Source organism: Panthera uncia (assembly GCF_023721935.1).
Source record: "Panthera uncia isolate 11264 chromosome C1 unlocalized genomic scaffold, Puncia_PCG_1.0 HiC_scaffold_3, whole genome shotgun sequence".
Classification (NCBI taxonomy): Eukaryota; Metazoa; Chordata; class Mammalia; order Carnivora; family Felidae; genus Panthera; species Panthera uncia.
This window is the reverse complement of record NW_026057584.1, coordinates 19060888-19082684: the sequence shown is the minus strand read 5'-3', so window position 1 is coordinate 19082684 and position 21797 is coordinate 19060888. Positions and strand designations below refer to the sequence as shown.

Sequence of the window (21797 nt, the reverse complement as noted above, 5' to 3'; positions counted from 1 at the left end):
TCAGGAACTGTGGTTCTAGTTAAATCACAGAGGAGATATATTTAAAAAAAGTATTTTCTTCTCTTCTTGGACAAACTTTTCCATTGTAAGTAAAAAATATAAAACATTTGTAGAATAGCTACATTTCACTGTGTGTTTGTTTTCTTGCTCCCTATCAGAACTGCGCCAGTTAAGTGTCTAAAACAAGGAAGTCCCAGACTGGCTAGCAACAGGCGAAAGATAATTTGGGATTTCCAGGTGTATTTTTGAGGAATAGTGCTTTACACCAACAGGGGTTATTTTATCTCTTCAATCCTTAAAATTCCTTGTCATCAGTTAATTTCTACAGTTGTGGGATGAAAATATTACATATTAACAGATGACTTAAGTTTAAAAACAAAATTTTGAGAGGATCATCTGAATGTGCTTCACTATTAAAGACTTTGTTATACCCTACATTACAGTTTAAGGCAGATTCAGGAAAATTACAAAGTATAGTAATACAGAGCAGTTATCATGCAAAGAGAAACAAAGAAAAGGGGAAGGGATAATCTCAGAAATTAGGGCAAGCCAAATCCTTAAAAATACAAATTTTGGGTACACAAGAAATATAACTCACTTTGAAGGTGTAGAAGGGCTGGTGATGCAGGAATTCACCATTTGAGAGGCTTTCAATGGTCTAGAACTATCAGAAAATTAGAAAATATATAATGTATATAATTACATTACTAAAATATATATTTAACTTACAAAACGAATTATTCTATACTATAGTCCCTTATGTATCCTTTTGAAAAGCAAAAAACTATAATACTTCTACTAGCAATAGAAGCCAAAAGAGAAAACAAGATACCATCTCTAGGCTCTTCCTGATCCAATGATCTAAATAAACAGCATTGGAAATGAAGTCAAAGGGAATGCATATGAAGAGGACAACTTTGGAAAAATTATCTTGTCTCAGTTCTTTACTTTTAAGCAATAAAATAATAATAGCTCTCATTTATTGAGGACTTACTGGCTATCAGACACTGTAGTAAGAGCTCACGTGTATTACCTCATTTAATGTTCACAACCATCCTGTTATATTCCCTACAGACAGGTCAAAGAATGTGTCCAGTCTTAAAGCTATTCAATTGTGGATTCAGTCATGCAGCCTGGTTTCAGCCTGTGAAATAAACCGCCTATACTAATGGCCAGAAAGAGTAACAGTTCTACCAGCAGTGGGCACTTTGCATGAAGCAGAAACAAATTCTGAAGAAAGGCCGTAAGAGAAAATCCAGAAACACTAAGACTCTGGGAAAATGTCTTTATTAGTAAGTAGACCCATTGAGGCCTTTAGGATAAACTTATATGATGTGGTATATATGTCCATTTCTAATCCAAGGGAAATACATTTTATAAAAAGGCATCAATTCATGTTAGCAAACGTTCATTCACTTTCTGAAAGGTCTATTCCACTTTAGCCAAGAGACCTGGTCCTTCCAGTTGCTAACTGCATAACCTTAAGAAAATCACTTAATCTTCTTGGATCTTCTCTGTAAAATTAAAAATTTAGACAAAATCTCTACGATCCCTTTTCACCTCTAAAGTTTGACAACTTTATGATTCTACCAAATTAGAGTTCAAGTATAAAAAAGAACTACAGTACATGGCTCCAAAGTAATCCAAGTATGCAGAAGGAAGAGCTACATTCAGAGAAGTCCTATGGTTTTCCCAGCATATGTGATGAAGCAAGATCAAAAGTAAAGGTTACTACTTTTCTCATGGAAAAACTTCTAGGAGCCACAAAAGTTCTTCACTCACACTGGTGACGATACATTTATGAAGACCCAATCAATCTGGGGGGCCCTGGCATAACATTTAGTATACTGTTTCTCAAACTTGCATATTCCAGACAGTCAGCAAAGGCATTGTTAAAAATACTGATTTTCTCAGATCTACTGAAACAGAACTTCTAGGGAAAGAACACAGGAATTGGTTATTTTTTATTTATTTATTTTTTAGTGTTCAGGTGACTTTTATGAACATGCAAATTCCAATTTATATTCCTAAAATGTATCAAGCTTATCTTCTAGTAATCTAAGAGAGTAAGTGTACTCTCTAAAAAGGTAACTTTTTATGAAAGGCAATTAATGCGCTTGGAAAAATTTTGTTTAAGCATTTTATTTAATTACTTCCATAAGGAAGTAACTTAACACAAAATCCTAAAATAAAGCAAAATTAAAATCTCCTTCTTGGTCTGATTTTACCGGGGAGTCATGTTATCTAGTTCAGTCACTGTTTTGATCAGATATTAAAGCCCTTTAACTTCAAAAGGGAAGAGAAAGAAATTCTCTCTCAAGGACTTACATTGCCGTATGTGCACTCCAACCAAGGGTGAAAGGCGGTTTTGTACTTTCAGTGCAATGAGAGGACAGGGTCAGGTATCTTGGAATGAAGACTTGCTGCCCAATCTTGTTGTTAAGTGAGAGAGTGACATTGAAGCTGTATCGTTTCAAATGAAGAATGAGAATCCTGAAAAACAGGACATGATGACATTACTAGCTGACACCTAACAGATACTAGCTAGCTCTCTTATAGGTGAAAAGAGATCACTGTAACTAATCATGTGACATAGCTTTTGACTTAAAGAATACATTTGGCTAAACTAAAGATCCTTCAAAAAACATTTACTGAATATCTGCCATGTGCCAGGCACCACTATATAAGTAAAAATAAAACATGGGCATAAGGTGGATAAGTGAGGTTTGGGTAAAATATTTATAATGTTCCCAGAAAAAAAGAAAACAAAAACACCAAATAAAACGCATTTTATTTTAAAATGTGGTACTGGGTTAAATCCTTATTTACTTCAATGTGATGTAGTTTACAAAAAAAATAGGTGTTATATAACCATTACTGGTAATTTAATTAAAGTGTTAAACAGCCCTTATGTTTGAGGGTGAACATTAAGTTTTTCAAAATGATTTCTGACAAGAACTACTCTTACTTCAGTGTAGCACCTTCTCTGGAGAGAGCTAAGAGAGAAAAAGTTTTCTCCACTTTTTTCTCTGCAAAAAGTTCTACAAAACGTACATGCCAAATCTGGCTTGTGGGTCTGAAAAGGCTTTTTAGCTCTGTAGAAGCACTTCTTTTTAGTTACTATTGTGCCAACCTTTTCACCTGTGATACAGACCATAATCTCTGCTAGATGGACTAAATATATCTCACAGCCCACAAGAACACTTAAAAATTTGAATTTCAGAACAATCTTATGGGAATAAACCTCAATTTTAGGCAAAATGTCTGATTTATGGAAATCTGTTTTCTTTCTTACCGTACATAGTTTTTCACGGAAGCCACAAACTAAAAAAAATTATAAACTGAAGTTACTGACTGCATTCCTCTTTAAAAAGTATGCTAGAACTCATAATCTTCAAATTCATAACCTAAGAGAACATAAGGATCCAAATGATACGAAGAAATTAAAACTCATGTCATATGTCAAATATTTTGACTAAAGTTTCATATAATCCTACCAAAAAAAGGTACTATGAAACAGATAGATAGATGATAGTCAAAATCACTGATTTATAAAGTAGACTAAAACTGAACATATTTGATAAAGACACCAGGCACATCAAGAATAAAAGTAGACTGGGGCGCCTGGGTGGCTCAGTCGGTTGAGTGTCCGACTTCAGCTCAGGTCACGATCTCACGGTCTGTGAGTTCGAGCCCCACGTCGGGCTCTGGGCTGATGGCCCAGAGCCTGGAGCCTGCTTCCGATTCTGTGTCTCCCTCTCTCTCTGCTCCTCCCCCGTTCATGCTCTGTCTCTCTCTGTCTCAAAAATAAATAAACGTTTAAAAAAAAATTAAAAAAAAAAAAAAGAATAAAAGTAGACTGGATTTAATACTGAAATGAACAAAAACAGAGCAAGTCCAATAATCTGGATTTATGATACAAAGGCTTCTAAAGTTCAGAATAAATTATCCTGTAACATAAGTGACCTACCAGAAAAAATAGAAAACCAAGGAAAATAATTCCCGTATTTTTTTTCCCCTTAAAAGACCAAACAGCTAGCCACTGGAAAAGGGAACAGACATTCAGCTTGCCAGGTCAAATGAGTATTTAAAACTATACACTGCTTTCCTTAGTTAATGATAACTGATAACAATCAATCCCTTGCCTTAAGGTTTGCTCCCTCCCACCTCCTGCCTCAAAACACTCACAAATAGGAAAAGACTAAATCTCTTGAGTAAAAAATGGTCAACATAACAATACTGCTGATTTAGAAAGTCATTCCTTTAAAAGAAATTCATTTTCTAACAAGAAGATTATGGAATGTAAAAGAACTAATCTCTAGTCTCTAGGGGCTAGGTTCCAGAAATCCTATGCTTACAGAAAAGAGAAGCTAATAAAAGAAAGTAATGCACTCTGCAGGCAAAGTGCCACATAAATACTTAATAACCTTGTTTGTGGTTGAGATCTATTCTTGGAAAGAACTAAAAGCTGCACTATCATCACATCACATTGTGTCTAACTAGTTTGGTTTTATGTATGTTTACACAGAGCTGATACAAGTTAATTTCGTTCCTAATTCAGAACTGTTTAGATCATAGGAAACTTACTAACTTACAAGATCCTTTGTAGAAAATTACTCTTCTTGTTTTATGTTCATGCACACCCTATCATATGTTTGTGGCAGATTTTCACTGAAGGCTCAGGATAAGAGAGGGAGACTAGCACATAACCAAACAACAAATTACAACTGAATGTTATACATTACCAAATTAAAAATGTACTAGCTGATCCCTACCACTGGTCCAAAGTCTCACCAGCCACATCCTCTTCCTGCCATCTTCTGGGGACTCTCAAGTGACTTCCCTTCTTCAGCATTCCAAATATTCTTCCTTTGTAATGGAAGAGCATTCTAACTTCCCTCCCCCTACCCTCTCACATCTCCGCTTTGCTTTACCAATCCATTCTGGTGAGCCTCGCTTATTCAGTAATATCTGTAAATACTTCAAAGAAGAAAAACTGAAGAGCAATTAATTTTACCTGGGTAGCCTGTTAAATTTGTGCCTGACAAGAGCACACTTCCCACCACACTTCTCACAGGAATACTCAAGTTCTTCTGCCTGTAAAAAGACGAGAGGGAAAAATAAAGAAGCATGAAGTTGAATCAGCATTACCCCATTCAATGCTAATACTCTTCTCTAGTCATACTACTAGTTCAGTGCAATGACAACTCCGACCAGTTTAAATTTTGTGTCTAGAGCCACAAGCCTTACTAAATTAAGACCTAATCCTCAAAACAGTCATCTTATAATATCATGCCCTATTTCAGAATTCCTAATTTCCTTTTTTACCATGGAAACATCTCAATTTATGATAGCAACTAGACTCTACAGTAGCAGATTCTCAACCTTTTCCCCATGGATGCACAAGAACCACTGCCAAGAGTATATCCAGATTTTAACATTTGGCCATAGCAGAGATAAGATCACCTTCAGGTTAGGCGGAGTTCCTGGTCTGTTAGGTGTAACTCTACCCCTTTCTTATAATGGAACTCAATCTTCTGGTGACAGCCCACTAAGAACAACTGCTCTAAAAGGACCAAAGTTTGGGGTGGATATCATTACCTAGAGAAAACTGAAACAAGAAATCCTTAAAAAACGGGGGTAAAAGATACACAGGAAAAGCTTCAAATTCTATGATAATAACAGGAATAGTAAGGAATGATAAAACAAAAAAAGCAGAGTATTTATCTTTGGGTGGAGCTGAATGTTCATCATTTAAAGAATAGAATTTTTTTTTTTTAACCTTAGGAAGACAACGCTGCCCATTTGCTACAACAAAACAAGAACCACTATTAAATAGACAAAGGGTGATCCTGGCAAATTTCCATCAGTTATAAGGACAGCTACACAATAGGTCCAATTATGCCCCCAAAACTTGCTGAATATCTCTAAGAGTAAATCACAGAAACATATTTATCTATAGCCTTGGATATATATGACTTTTCCCTTTTGTTTCTAATAGGGTACATACCACCTAAGGAAAAGCAAAGAGTATTTTTTCATTCCTCAGATCTTAGATACAAACTTACATCGTGTCTCCAATTTTTACCGCTACTACCAAATTTTAGCATATGCTTCAAGTTAGTACTTGTTTACAAGTAACTGCTTGTAAGGTGATCTAAAACACCTGCTATTGAGTTAAATGTATAATCTACTTAAGCAATCAACAGTCTTCAACAAATTAACAACTAGGTTTATCAAGCTTTTAAAAATACTTTTTATAAATATTTCTTATTTGTTTTCCCTTCATATTTGTTGAAACTCTGCCTTAAAGAAACCAATTTCAAATACTATTATCTATGATATATAAAATTTAGTTATGTGAAAATACCAAAAGATATTACTTACCCTAAAGAAAAGATCAAGAGAATCTTGAATTGAACGAGGAGGGAGTGGCTTTTTCCTTCGAGGAAGGTCAATGGAGAGGTCATTAAACTGTTCTCTTTTGGGAATAATCTCTCCACATCTGTATGAATAAAAGACAAATGGAAGCATTTAGAAGTCTAACTATGCAATACAAAATAAATACAACTAGACTTCAGAAACACTGTTTCCCTCATCAGGTACCAATAGACTAGGACTAGGCATAAGCAATGTACAACACAGTGGACTTCACCTTTATGAAATCAACACAGGAAGAACCTCAACTGCAAGTGTTTAAATACTCCATTAGAACGCTAAGTTTTTACATTTTATTTTTTTTAAAAAGCCCCAAAAGTTAAAAAAAAAACCAAAAAACTGAAGTATAACATATAGAAAAGTGAACCAAAGGTGTACAGTTTCATGAATGATCAGTTAACACCACTCAAATCAAGAAATAAAATATTATAAGGTCCCTAGAAGCCCCCTCACATGCTCCTTCCCAGTCACTATCCCTTTCTCCCAAAAGGTAACTATTATCCTAACTTCCAACACAACAGATGAGTCTCGCCTGTTTTTGAACCTTATCTAAATGGAACCATACAGTACGTTTTCTGTAGTCTCTCTTGTTCAACATGATTGTAAGTTCAATCATGCTTACTGCATGTGGTTATAACCCATCTTTATTGCTGGCTCACATTCACCTGTTTTGAGCATGCCACTATTTATCCACAATACTACTGATGGACATTTGGATTGTTTCCAGCTTTTGACTACACAAGCAGTGATGCTTCAAAAATTCTATGTGTTCGGATACTCTTTCTGCCCACAGGTCCTGTCCCTGTGCTTTAACAAAAATACCTTTTTGCACTGAAAAAAATAAATACAATAAATAAAAATTCTATGTGTTTTTGGTAAACTTCTGTCAGACCTGTTTGATTATTGGATATATATGTGTGTGTGTGTGTGTGTGTGTGTGTGTGTATATATATATATATATATATACACACATATATATATACACATATATATATGTGTATATATATGTGTATATATATATATTAATGTTTTTATTTTATTTGCGGGGGGAGCAGAGAGAGAGGGGAGGGACAGAGGATCCCAAGTGGGCTCTGCACAGACAGCAGAGAGCCTGATGTGGGGCTCGAACTTGTGAACTGCGAGATTATGACCTGAGCCAAAGTTGGATGCTCAACCAACTGAGCTACCCTAGGTGCCACTATTATTGGATGTATTTCTAAGAATTTTTAAAAATGGGCTCAGAGATCAAAACTCTGTATCTAATTTATCTGGAAGTAAATTCACTTCCTTTAAATAGTTTTAGCTGATGTTTTTCCTTCTATCTGCATATCAGCATTTTTAGTAATATTCAATCTCCTGCCCTAGTTCTCTACTGCCATAGTTGAAGACTGGAGATCATCAGAATATATTTGTTCATTCAACAAATATTTGAGTCCTTCTCTAATAGGCAGAATTCTAAGACGACCTTGCCTTTGTATAACTCCATCCCCTTTAAGAGAATGTGTGACTGTGATGAGCTATCACTCCCAAGATGATGTTACTTTACATGACAAAGGGATTTTACAAATATGATTAATGTTACTAATCCTAATGTTGAGTTGATAAAAAAGGAGATTATCTGAGTAGCTCGGATCTAATCACATGAGCTCTTTAAATCTGGATCTAGAGATACGAAATAGAGGAAGTCAGGGATTCAAAGTCAGAGACACTACTGCTGACCCGAAAGAAAGCAACTGCTATGAACTGCCTAAGAAAGCCACAGAGCATGAAACTACAGGCAGCCTTTAGGAAATTAGTAGTTCCAGCCAACAGCCAGCAAGAAAATGGGGACTTCACTGCTACAATCATAAAGAACTAAATTCTGCCCACAACCTTAAAGAGCTTAGAGGGGGATCCAGATGAGAACATGGAACACCTTGATTTCAGCCTCTGATACCATGGGCAGAGAACATGGACACACCTTGCCTAGACTTCTGACCTATGGAGCTGTGAATTAATTAGCAGATATTGTTTAAAAGCTGATAAATTTGGGCAATTTCTTATGCATCACTAAATATGCCTCCTATCTGCCAGAAACTGTTCTAGTAGCACTGAAGTTGCAGCAATGAACAAACCCAAGATAGAATACCTCCTGCACAAAGCTATACTGGAGGAAAAGGGCAATAAAAAATATGTAAGTAATATGTATAGTATGTTAGTGATAAATGCTAAGGGAAAAAAAAAAAAGTAGAGATCAGAGTAGATGGTTAGAATTTAAATAGGGTAAATTCCTAGAAAATGCCTTACTGAGCAAGTGGCCTTTACATAAAGATATAGAGGAAAATATGGGGAAAGAGAATTTGAGATAAAGGTAAGTGAAAAAGGCCCTTAGGTCCCAGGATCCTGGTTTTGGGGACAACAAACAAACAAACAAACAAACAAGGAAGCTAGTTTGGTTGGAACAGAATAAGCAAGGGGAAAGACTTGTAGGAGACAAAGCCACAGTTAACTGGGGGAAAAGGGGCTGCTGACAGATCATATGGGATTCTGCAGATCACAGTGAGAATTTCAGCTTTTATTTTATAGGTTATGAGGAAAAGCCTAACATGAACTAACTTACTTCTACTTCATATGGATCACTTTGGCTAATGTGTTTAAACTAGACTACAGGGAGACAGGACAGAAACATAGAGACCAGTTTAGAAGGTACTCCAACAATCCCGGCAAGAGATGATGGTGGCTCTGATCAGCTGGTGGCAACAGGTCAGATCCTGGATGTACTCTGAAGGAAGAGCTGAAAGGATTTCCTGACACATGAGATGCAGGGGTGCAAGAGAAAGAGAAGAGTTAAGAAATACACCACCCTTTTGGGCTGATAAACCCTACGTATGGAACTGTTACTACTGAGATAGGGAAGACCACAGAAGGTTTTATAGAGAATATTAAGTACTTAGTTTTATATAATTTAAGTTCTTTGAATGCAGAATTCTTCATATTCAATATTACTATATTGAAATACCTTATAACTGAAAACAAGTCAAATTAAACTACAACGGCTTAAAAAAATAAGTACTTTTGGTAAACTGGCCACACTAACTTACAGCAAGATGTATCAGAGGCTAAACAATGATAATTACAATCTGAGGTGCATGCAGTCTTCCTTCAGCCAAAAACTATTTTGTGTTTAAAGAATGCTCTTGGGGCACCTGGGTGGCTCAGTCAGTTAAGCCTCCAACTTCAGCTCAGGTCATGATCTCACGGTTTGTGGGTTCGAGCCCCGCTTCAGGCTCTGTGCTGACAGCTCAGAGCTTGGAGCCTGCTTCGGATTCTGTCTCCCTCTCTCTCTGCCCCTCTCCTGCTTGCACTCCATCTCCCTCTCTTCAAAAAATAAACATTAAAAAAACTGGAAAAAAAAAAAAAAAAAGAAGTCTTAAAGAAAAAATCCTAATAAAGCAACTAAAGCAAGGCCTTCAAGGAAGTAGTACCACAGCTGTTGTGGCCTCATAGAGCCTTTCTGCCTCCCAGACTTGCCACATTCTTGGGCCACTGTTCAGCCTGGCCACCTGGCATGTCTACATCCCATGAAATATGTCACTTCATGCATGGTGCACACACCCCAAGTGTACACCCAACATCTGGATGCTGCACAAGCGAAGTGCCTGATTGCTGCCATTGGCACAGTGCAGTAGCCACTGCTCTGATATGACTTCTTTCTTCTTGTGCTACCTGGAGCCATTTCTATCAGAGGCAACTGAAATTCACCTATGAAAAGAAGTTTGGTTGGCACCCTCACAATTAAATGATACAATCACAAATAATCATCAAAATTTTATTTCTTTAACTTGAACAGATTTTGTATGGAAGTGCATTAGAAGAAAGAGAAAGATGACTGGCTACCATATTATTAACTGCTGGTGGGGCTTCCAGTTTGTAAAAAGAGATGGGCTGTATTTATAAGACCTGGACTTTTTCTTTTAAAATAATTTATCCACTGGGGGAAAAAGATTGAAGAAATTACGATGGCAAGAAATGTCACACATACTAGTAATATAAATTATCTGTATAGTGTCCATCTGAATGTTCAAAATTCTAATCCAAATTACTGGAATGTTATAGCTGGAAGAGACCTCATGAACAGTCTATGAAAAACAGAGATATGGAAGACAGAATGGATAATGGACAGCCAATATATGGGTGTTGAGTATTTCTTTTTTTTTTTTAATGTTTATTTATTTACTTTTGAGAGAGACAGAGAGAAAGGGAGGGAGAGAGCACTTGTGCGCATGCATGCACGTGCATGAGCAGTGGAGGGGCCGAGAGCGGGGAAAAGAGAGAATCCCAAGCAGGCTCTGCACTGTCAGTGCAGAGCTCGATGCAGGGCTCACTCACGAGATCATGAGTGAGATCATGACCTGAGCTGAAATCAAGTCAGATGCTTTAACTCACTGAGCCACCTAGGTGCCCCAGGTATTGACTATTTCTAAAGAAAACTCCAAAACAGATGGAAGAGAAGCACTATTTAAAGAATAGTTTCCTTGAGTCGAAGAAAATCCCAAATCTTCAGATGAAAAAGCTGTATCACGTTTAAGGGAAAATTAAACAAAATATTTAGATGTAAACTTGTGAAACTGAATTTCAAAAATAAAGAACACCACGGGTTTTCAGAAGAAAAACATTACCCACAAAATCAGGTTTCTCCCAAATGTCACAGAGTAATAGGATATGATGGGAAAGTGTATATAAGATATTAAGGGGGAAAGGTTATGTGTGATTCAATAGTTCTGTATTAAGTCATGTGCGAAAGCCACAAAACTAATTCTTACCTATATAGAAGAATTCCACTCTCTCTGAAAAACATTCAGAGATGTACTATCAATAACTAGGAAACTAATCAAAATAGAACCTTTTGATGTGAAGTGCAAGGTACAGAAGTCCTGACAGTGAGCATGGAAATTAATTAAATGTAGAAAGTCTGAATAATGAATGGAAAATGGTTAAAAACCACTGCAAAAGTTAAAATAATTCAAATTCTGATCCTGTAAAAAAAATCCCATTTTTAATACAAACAATTTGGTTTAATAAAATAAGCAATAAGAGGGAGTCTTTCCAGGGAAAAAGAACAAGTACTCCCAGAGTACTCAGTATTCCACGCAAAGATTAAAAAAAAAAACAACCAAAACCAAACTTACAGATCAAAATTAAGTGCTTAGTCAGCACTAAAGCACATGACAAAATAGTCCAGTTCTCCTTAGTTCTCACCCTACAAAGCATTTTTACAGAAGATAAAGACACTGAAAAGAGATGTTTGGTAGAATCTATGCATTTATGTGTCCTTATGACATAGAAAGGAAGAATTAAAACCTTCTCAAAGAATTTTAATCACCTGCCATAAAGAATTAAAAAGGCGGGGCGCCTGGGTGGCTCAGTCGGTTAAGCGGCCGACTTCGGCTCAGGTCATGATCTTGCGGTCCGTGAGTTTGAGCCCCGCGTCGGGCTCTGTGCTGACAGCTCAGAGCCTGGAGCCTGTTTCAGATTCTGTGTCTCCCTCTCTCTGACCCTCCCCCGTTCATGCTCTGTCTCTCTGTCTCAAAAATAAATAAACGTTAAAGAAAAATTTTAAATAAAAAAAAAAAAAAAAAAAGAAAAAGGCAAAGAGTTTTCCTAGAGACTACTTACGCTTTACAGATGATGGAGTGCTGAACCTCAAATTCCAAGTTAGTAATAACAGGGCAAGTGTATACCCTGGTAGCTGAAATATCTGATGAAGTTTCTTCTCCAGGAACAGGTTCAGTCTTCCAAGTTTTATTTAACTTTTCCATGTCCTCTTTCAGCTGGTCTAAGCACTGACTTAAAAATTCATGAGCATCCTAAGAAGGCACAATATCTTTAATTATAAGATCAAAGCCTTTCTTGTCACAAAAATAGCTTGCTAACATTGTGATCTATACAACTAAAGCATTTGGAGGTTAATTAACGCAAAAAAGGTCAGATTTATTCTAACAATTTGGGGGTACATATTTTGCGAATAAGAATAAATGACAGATTTTATATTTTTAACTACCAGGGGGACTAGCATGAATAAATAAATGAATCACTCCTACTTTAAGAAAAAGTATGTTAGCTTTTGTAGCTAAAATAGCCCAAGTTCCCGTAATGGCAAACGATATCTGTATTATTAAAATATGATAAAATACACAGAAGAGTCATATTAAACCTTACCCTAAGTCCTCAGGTTTTACAACCTGTGATGAACACATGTACACAAATCTCATTTTAAAATAAAAATCAGGTAACACACTGAAATCATTTCAACTTCCCTTATCTCTAAAGTGTTTAAAAACAATGAGTACTCACATTCTGCATATAACCAGAGAATCTCTCTGCTGTGGCTGAAATGGCATTTTTAACCTTCTTGAGTAAATCTTTTTTGGTCTCTGAATTACAGATATCTTTTTTAACAAGCAAGTGTGCAAAGCGTCTGTTAAAACAAGAGACAAATTTAGTGAAGTTTTACAAAAGTTTGGATAGCATGATATCTGAAAGACTATTACCAATAAAACTTTGAACTTTAACATTTATTTTTGAGAGACAGAGCGTGAGTGGGGGAGGGGCAGAGAGGGAGACACAGAATCCAAAGCAGGCTCCAGGCTTTGAGCTGTCAGCCAGAGCCCGACACGGGGAGCTCAAACCCACAAACTGTGAGATCATGACCTGAGTCGAAGTCAGATGCTCAACTGACAGCAACCCAGGTGCCCCTAAAACTTTAAGCTTTAAGTGTCTAAGGCACATAAAATTTTAAGTGTCCGCAACTGTTATTCTATAATTAATAAGGTAAAAGTTTATTTAGTAAATATGTAACAATTACCTGATAAGTGCATTGAGTGGAATTTTCTTCCATGGGATACCTTGCTTAAGCAAGTCATTTGCAAATGATTGGAGTGAAAACAGAGATTGTAAAATAGCATTCATGTAGCAGGTATTTCCCAAATTGGAGAAGCTGAAAATGAAAAAAAAAAAAAAAAAAAATAATAATGCTTTTGAAGACAATAGTAGTTCCTGACATGTGTTCATTAAAGCAGGGGTTCTCCACTACAGCATGCTTCAGAATCACATAGAGGGCTTGTTAAAATACATATTGCTAAGTAAGCCCTGTAGGTCTAAACAGAGAGGGTGCAAAACTGCATTTCTAACAAGATTCCAGTTGATGCTGATGCTGCTGGTCTGAGGACTATACTCTGAGAACCACTGCATTATAAGATTATAACAAGTAAAGCTGTACATTTTCAAATGAATGTTAAAAAGAACTGGGGACTTATTCAAAGAGTAATCTGTTCTTATTTATAATTTTAATTTTTCATTGAGATATAACTTACTCATTACTCTTCAGGATATGCCCAGAAGTAGAACTGCTGGATCACAGGATATATGTATTTGGCTTTAATGGGCATTGCCAAACATATTCTAAAGCACATATTTTTAAAAAAAACTTCTATTTGAAAATATTCCCAAACTGTCAGAAAAGTTGCACAAGAATATTCTTTGTCCAGATTCATCAACTGTTAACCTTTTGCACTATATGCTTTGCCATTTAATGCATCTCTCTCTGTATTTCTTATGACGCGTGTGAGAGTAAGTTGCATAAATCGTAACTCTTAAGCCCTATATACTTCAGGGTGTATTTCATAAGAACATTCTCTTATATAACCAAGGCAGAGTTACCAGCATTATAAAATTTAATGCCGATATACTCTTATCTAACATACTTCAATTTTGCCAACTGGCCCAATATGTTTATAGCATCCGCCCCCTGACCCCTGGGCTAAGCACAAGATTCAGTCCAGAATAGGATGATGCATTTAGTACTCGTGTCTCTTCAGTTTTTTTTTTTTGTTTTTTTTTTTTAAATCCAGAGTACTTCTTCAGCTTTCTCTTTCACGACATTGACATTTGTGAAGAATACATCCTCCCCCCCATCACTATTTTTTAATGGACTGTTCTTCATGTTGGGTTTGTTATTTCTTCATGAGATTCAGCCCAGGCTGGAAAAACACAGTGACATATAGTGATACTGTCTCCTTCCAAGGGTATCACATTCAGAGGTACATGATATTACTGTACTATTCATTGGTGATGTCAATTTTGAATACCCTGAAGAACTTCCACTTCAGACTATGAGAAAGTATCAGGGTCTGGAATTATCCTACCACCATAAACAATGGGGGGGAAAAAGGACAAAATATTGGACAACAGGCAGCGCAGGACTGTGACTCTTATGAGAAGGGAAGCAGTGTGAATCCTACCATTATGCAGGGTTTCTGGCTGCAGGCAATTTGTGAACTGCAGTCCAGGGAGGCATACCCAAACAGCCCAGGAATTAAGCTGAACTGAGTTGAAACAAATCAGAGTTTGATAGGCTGAGATTGCTTAGATGTCTGGGACAGAGTACCTGAGGGGAGGGAGCTGTGCAAAGGAAAAGCTCCAGAAATAGGCACAGTCTGTTGAGTATTCAGCTAAATACCAACCTGTGCATGTTTAGGGTGAAACCCTGTGACACCAGGCAAGAACTTCAAGGAAAAGAATGATTATTGGGGATTTTTTTTTCTAATGTTTACTTTTGACACAGAGAAGAGAGAGAGAGAGACAGAGAGAGAGACAGAGCATGAGCGGGGGAGGGGCAGAGAGAGAGGGAGACACAGAATCTGAAGCAGGCTCCAGGCTCTGAGCTGGCAGCACAGAGCCCGACGCAGGGCTCAAACCCACAGACCACGAGATCATGACCTGGGCCCGATGTCGACGCTCAACCGACTGAGCCACCCAGGTGCCCCATGGGGAACTATTAGCAGAATAATTTCCAGAGCTCTTGCAGGACCCAAAATTGGTTGAATTCCAACCAGAGGAGAGAGATCTAGATGAACTCAGAGGGCATTAGCAGAAATACCAGAAGACCCATGCTTTAGGAAATGAATTACATTAGCCTTAGAATAAAGTCTACTCTAGGTTTAACACCAAAGAGCTTAAACAAAAGTCTCAGAATAATCAAACCCAAGTTGCAGATATTAAAATAGCTATTATAAATATACTTTTTTTTCACATTTTTAAAAATTTTTTTGAGAGACAGAGAGAGACAGACAGACAGATAGAGTGCAAGTAGGGGAGGGGCAGAGAGAGGGAGTCACAGAATCCAAAGCAGATTCTAGGCTCTGAGCTCTCAGCAGAGCCTCAAGCAGGGCTCGAGCTCACAAACTGCGAGATCATGACCTGAGCCGAAGTTGGATGCTTAACCAACTGAGCCACCCAGGTGCCCCGCTATTATAAATATGCTTTAGAGGTGCCTGGGTGGCTTGGTCGGTTAAGCGTCTGACCCTTGATCTTGGCTCAGGTCTTGACTTCACGGTTTGTGGGTTCAAGCCCACATCGGGCTCTGTGCTGACAGCGTGGAGCCTACCTGTGATTCTCTCCCTCTCCCTCTCTCTCTGTCCTTCCCCTTTCATGCTGTCTTTCTCAAGTTAAATAAACTTAAAAAAAAATACTTCGTGTGATCACAGGTGCAGGGAAAAACATAAATATAAGAGGAAAGAAATGAAAAATATAAATAAGCCCCAAACTAATTTTAGAGATAAAAAACACAATAAATGAAAATATTATTGAATGAGATTAATAGCAGATTAGACACTAAAGGAAATACCACTGAACCTGAAGACACACCAACTTAAAACATATTTAAATATAGTATTATATTCCAATTTAAATAAAATATAATTTTACACATTCTATTTTATATATTTTAAAAATATTTTATGTATACATATAAGCAAACGTGTATATTTTTATTTCTTTTGTAAAAACAGAAGATAGATGGAATGCTATATGGTATATACTTAGTAACTTGTTTTTTTAATTTACCAACACATACTTCGTTATTTTCATGTTTCTTTTTTAAATTTATTATTATTATTATTTTTCATTTTTAGAGACAGAGTGAGTGAGTAGGGAAGAAGGATAGAAGGAGGGAATCTTAAACAGACTCCACCCTCAGCAGGGAGCCTGACTTGGGGGCTCAATCCCCACAATGCTGGGATCATGACCTGGGCTGAAATGGAGTCAGATGCTCAACCAATTGAGCCACCCAGCCACCCCGGGTTTCTTGTTTACCACTACTAGGTGTGAAACAGTATTTCATTTTGGCTATGAGTTTATATACCTTCTTCAACTTTTTACACTTTTTTTTCATAGCTGCACAATTCTCCTTTGTTTCTAGAAATCTATCCATTTCATCTAGTCACCTAATTTATTGATGTAATCATAGAACGGTCTTAAAATCCTTTTTATTTTGGTAAGATTGGTAGTAATGTACCCACTTGTGTTTCCGATTTTAGTTATGTGAGTCTTCTATTTTCGTCAGTTTAAAGGTTTGTTGATTTTGTTGATCTTCTCAAAGAAACAACTTTCGGTTTGGATGACTGTCTCTTGTTTTTCTATTCTTTATTCATCTCTTCTCTAATCTTTATTATTCTCTTCCTCCTGCTAGCTTTGGGTTTAGTTTGCTCGTCTTGCGCTAGTTCTTTAAGGTGTAAAGTTAGATCATTGATTTGAGGTCATTTTTAAAAATATCATGAGAAAATATACATAAAACTTACCATTTAACCATTTTATACATTTTTTTAAAAAGCAAACTCTATGCTGAACGTAGGGCTCAAACTCACGACCCAGAAATCAAGAGTTGCAGGCTTTGCCGACTGGGCCAGCCAGGCACCCCACCATTTAACCATCTGAAGGTGTACAGTTCAGATGCCTTAAGTACGCTCATGCTGTGGTGCAACTATTACCACCATCTATCTCCAGAACTATACTGTTTTCCACAGTAGCTGCACTATTTTACATTCCCACCAGCAATGTATAATGTATAATGTATAATGGGTTCTAATTTTTCTACAGCCTCACCAATGTTTCTTTTTTAATGTAAGTGTTTCCTGCTATAAATTTCCCTCTGGGTACTGCTTTTGCTGCATCCCGTTAATTTTGGTATGCTGCTAGGGCTTTCATTCATCTTTAAGTATTTTTAAATTTCCCTTGTGATTTCTTCTTTGACTTCATTAGTTAAGAGTGTGTTGTTTAATTTCCACATATTTCGGGTTTTCCATCTGTAACTGATTTCCAGCTTCATTCTACTGTGGTTGAAGAAGATACTTTACACGATTTCAAACTTTTAAAATGGAGACTTACTTTGTGGTGTAACATATGGTCTGTCCCAGAGAATGTTTCATGTGCATTTGAAAAGAAAATATATTCTGTCGTTGATGGGCAGAATGTTCTATATATGTCCCATACATCTAGGCAGTTTATAGTGTTGGTCAAATCACATGTTTTCCTTAGTGATTTTTCTGTCTATATGCCCTATCCATTACTGAAACTGGAGTATTGATGATACTTAGCTATTATTTTATAATGTTTATTCTCTCTGGTTTATTATTTATTTAAAAAAATTTTTAATGCTTATTTTTGAGAGAGAGTGAGCAGGGGAGGGGCAAAGAGAGAGGGATACACAGAATCTTAAGAAGGCTCCAGGCTCTGAGCTGTCAGCACAGAGCACCATGCGGGGCTAAAACCCACAAACCATGTGATCATGACCTGAGTCGAAGCTGGTAGCTCAACCGACTGAGCCACCCAGGCGCCCCTCTCTAAAGTTTATTTAAAAATTTTGTCTATTAAGTCCAATGTCTATGTTTCCTTAGCAATAGTTTCCATTAATTTCTTCTACCAATGGGCCATACTTTCTTATTTCTTTGCATGTTTTTAAGTTTTATGCTGAACATTTTGAATATTATAATAATTATGGAAACTGGATTCTTAACTCTCCTCAGAATTTGTTTTTGTTATTTACTGTAGTTACATGTTTAGTCAGTTTTCTAAACTTTTTGTAAAGTCTGTAATTATTTGTCATGTGTGGTCCCTGAAGTCGCTGTTCCTTTGGCTTGTGTCCAGCTAATGTTCTGACAGATTTCCTTGAAATCTGGATGAGAGAAAGTGAAGAAAAAAAGGAGAAAGAGGGAAGAAGGAAAAGAAGTAGAAGAAACAACAAAATGAAAAAACTTCTCCCAGGCTTTGAAGATTGGCATTATGCTGGGGCACACTTTGAGTGCTTATCTGGGTCATTTATAAACTCTGTCTCAGCCTTCACTGCCAGCTTGCACTGATCTTACAGACTGGCCAGAAGTGAAAGCTTCATGTCTTCTTAGGTCTTTTCTGAGCATGAGTCTTGGGCATGTGCATGTTTTTCAAAATTCCTCAGCATACACAGGAGTTTTAAAAAGTCCCAATTTCCTATCGTTTTTATTTTTAATTAATTTTTTAATAAAAAAATTTTTTTTAAGTTTATTTACTTTGACAGACAGAGAGAGCACAAGCAGAAGAGGGGCAGAGAGAGAGAGAATTCCAAGCAGGCTCTGCACTGTCAGTGTGGGGCCTCATGCGGGGCTTGAAATCACTAACCTTGAGATCATGACCTGAGCTGAAGTCAGAAGCTCAACTGATTGAGCCACCCAGGTGCCCCCTATCATTTTTTTTTTTAATGTTTATTTATTTTTGAGAGAGAGAGAGAGAGAGAGAGAGAGAGAATGAATCTGAAGCAGACTCTAGGCTCCGAGCTGCCAGCACAGAGCCCAACATGGGGCTCGAAGTCACAAACCGTGAGATCATGACCTAAGCTGAAGTTGGATGCTTAACTGACTGAGCCACCCAGGCACCCGCCCCGATCATTTTTTAAATTGCCTTTTTCTTGATTTAGTGTTTGCTTGATTGCTGTAAACCTCTGTTTTCCACAGAGTTCTGACAAAGTTGATTCTGACAGTTTTGCTTGATTTTTCAATGGCTTTGTGAAGCAACAGAACGCGGGACCTCTACCACTTTATTGAGATCTTCTTCCCCTGTCAAGTTTTTAAATTCTTTGTATTTCAGAAAGATCAGCATGATATTTATGATACATGTTGCAAATATTTGCTCCTAATTTTTCTTAGTTTATGCTTTTGGCCATGAAAATTCTAATTTTTTTAATGTTTATTTTTGAGTGAGAGAGAGGGAGAGAGATTTAAGCAGGGAAGGAGCAGAGAGAGGGAGACAGAAGATCTGAAGTGGGCTCCGTGCTGACAGCAGAGAGCCTAATGTGGGAGCTTGAACTCACGAACCACAGATGGTGACCTGAGCTGAAGTCAGATGCTTAATGGACTGAGCCACCCAGGGGCCCCAAATGTAATTTTTATGTACACAAATTTATCAATCTTCTACTGAATCTTGATTTTGAGTCACAGTTACAAGCCTTTCCCTACACTAAAATTATAAAGAAATTCACTCCCAGTTTCTTTTAGTATTTAAAGTTTCATTTTTAAGGGTGCCTGGGTGGCTCAGTCGGTTGAACATCTGACTCGGCTCAGGTCATAATCTCACAGTTAGTGGGTTTGAGCCCCATGTTGGGCTTTGCACTGACAGCATAGAGCCTGCTTCAGATTCTCTGCCTCTCTCTCTGTCCTTCCCCAGCTTGTGCCCTAGCCCTCTCAAACATTAAAAAGTTTTTAAAAAGTTCCATTTTTAAAATTGAGGACTCTAATTTTGAATTTATTCTTGCATACAGTTGAGATGAATCTAACTATATTTTTCAAAATAGCCATATAGATATGTCAACCCCATTTATTAAAAGAAAAATACTTCTTGTCCCTGGACTTTCTATTCTGTTCCACTGACCTGTCTATTCATGTATCAGTACTAAGCTATTTTATTTTAGTCTAAAAAACCACTTTTTTTAATGTTTATTTATTTCTGAGAGAGAGAGAGAGAGAGAGAGACAGAGTCTGAGCAGGGGAGGGGCAGAGAAAGAGGGAGGCACAGAATCCGAAGCAGGCTCCAGGATCCGCACTGTCAGCAAGCACCCAACGCGGGGCCCAAACTCACAAACTGTAAGATCATGACCCGAGCTGATGTAGGACACTTAACCGACTGAGCCACCCAGGTGCCCCAATACTGAGCTATTTTAATCATAAGGACTTTATAATATTACAAATATAGTAAGACTATTTCCCCCTTTATTTCTTCCCAGTATTTTCCTAACGTTCTGTGTTTTTCCATATCAACCTTTTTTTTTAAAAGTAGGCTTCATACCCAGTGTGGAGTGCAATGTGGGGCTTGAACTCATGACTCTGAGATCAAGACCTGAGTGGAGATCAAGAGTCAGACTCAACCAGCTGAGGCACCCAAGCGCCTCTCCATATGAACCTTTGCACACAAAAACATCAACTAGCCTAGCTCCATAAAAAAGCTTTTCAGTCTTTTTATTTGGATCACATTAAACTTACAAATCATTTTAGGGAGAACCATATCTTGATCATGCTAGGATGTCCCCCACCCCAAGAACATGGATGTTTCACATGTATTTAAGTTTATTTTATATCTTTTTGAAGCATTTTATAGTTTCCTTCATTCAATTTTAAGTAACTCTTGCTAAGTTTCTTTCCATGTATACACACACACACACACACAAAACCTTTTTTTGTTGCTACTGTACATGGGGCCTTCTGTTCCATTATCTTCCATCTGATTATCTGTATTAATATACCAAATTGTTCTGTATGTTAATTTCCAATCCTGTTCTCTGCCTAAGGCTTTAAGTTAGTTTCACCATGGTTTATAGGTCTTTCTTTTCCAATGCTTATGTTTCTATTTCCTTTCTCTTGTGTAACTGCATTGGTTAGTACTTCCAATACAAAATTAAATAGAAATATAAATAGCAGGCATCCTTGATTTCTTCCTTACTAAACACTGGTTTTAAAAGTGAGGTATATATTTATTTTTAATTTTATTTTTAAAGTTTTTATTTATTTTTGAGACAGAGAGAGAGCATGAGCAGGGGAGGGGCAGAGAGAGAGGAAGACACAGAATCCGAAGCAGGCTCCAGGCTCTGAGCTGTCAGCACAGAGCCTGACGCGGGGCTCGAACCCATGAACCGTGAGATCATGACCTGAGCTGAAGTTGGACGCCCAACCCACTGAGCCACCCAGGCGCCCCAAAAGTGAGGTATATATTTAATCAGGTTAAGGAAGTATTCACTGATTCTTATGTTTTCAAGTGTTTTTATCAGAAATGAGTGTTATATTTTGTCAAAGATTTTTTCGGTATCAACAAAGAAAGTCATATGATTTTTTCTTTGGCCTAGTAGTACAGTAAATTATAATAATAGGTTTCCTAATATCGAACTATCTTGCAATCTTGGTATGAACTTGTTCGGTCACAGTTTATAGATTTTCTATATTTTTATTATACATTTTATTATATTTTATTATTTTATTTATATTATATTTTATTATATTATAATATAATATATAATTAATATAATA

General features: G+C 37.0%; 1 protein-coding gene across 5 annotated transcripts in view; it reads right to left on the bottom strand.

Annotated features, from left to right (window-relative positions):
• USP37 (ubiquitin specific peptidase 37) overlaps positions 1-21797 on the bottom strand; it is a 97900-nt gene that overhangs the window by 31865 nt on the left and 44238 nt on the right. For 4 of the 5 annotated variants that reach the window (XM_049614884.1, XM_049614885.1, XM_049614887.1 and 1 more), the window contains 7 exons: positions 13283-13414; positions 12772-12895; positions 12094-12284; positions 6388-6505; positions 5018-5097; positions 2329-2493; positions 599-664 (listed from right to left, as the gene is read on the bottom strand). In XM_049614884.1, the coding sequence (XP_049470841.1) occupies positions 599-664; positions 2329-2493; positions 5018-5097; positions 6388-6505; positions 12094-12284; positions 12772-12895; positions 13283-13414 (876 nt within the window). The remainder of the gene's footprint in view (positions 1-598; positions 665-2328; positions 2494-5017; positions 5098-6387; positions 6506-12093; positions 12285-12771; positions 12896-13282; positions 13415-21797) is intronic. The other variant, XM_049614889.1, reaches the window with a different exon arrangement.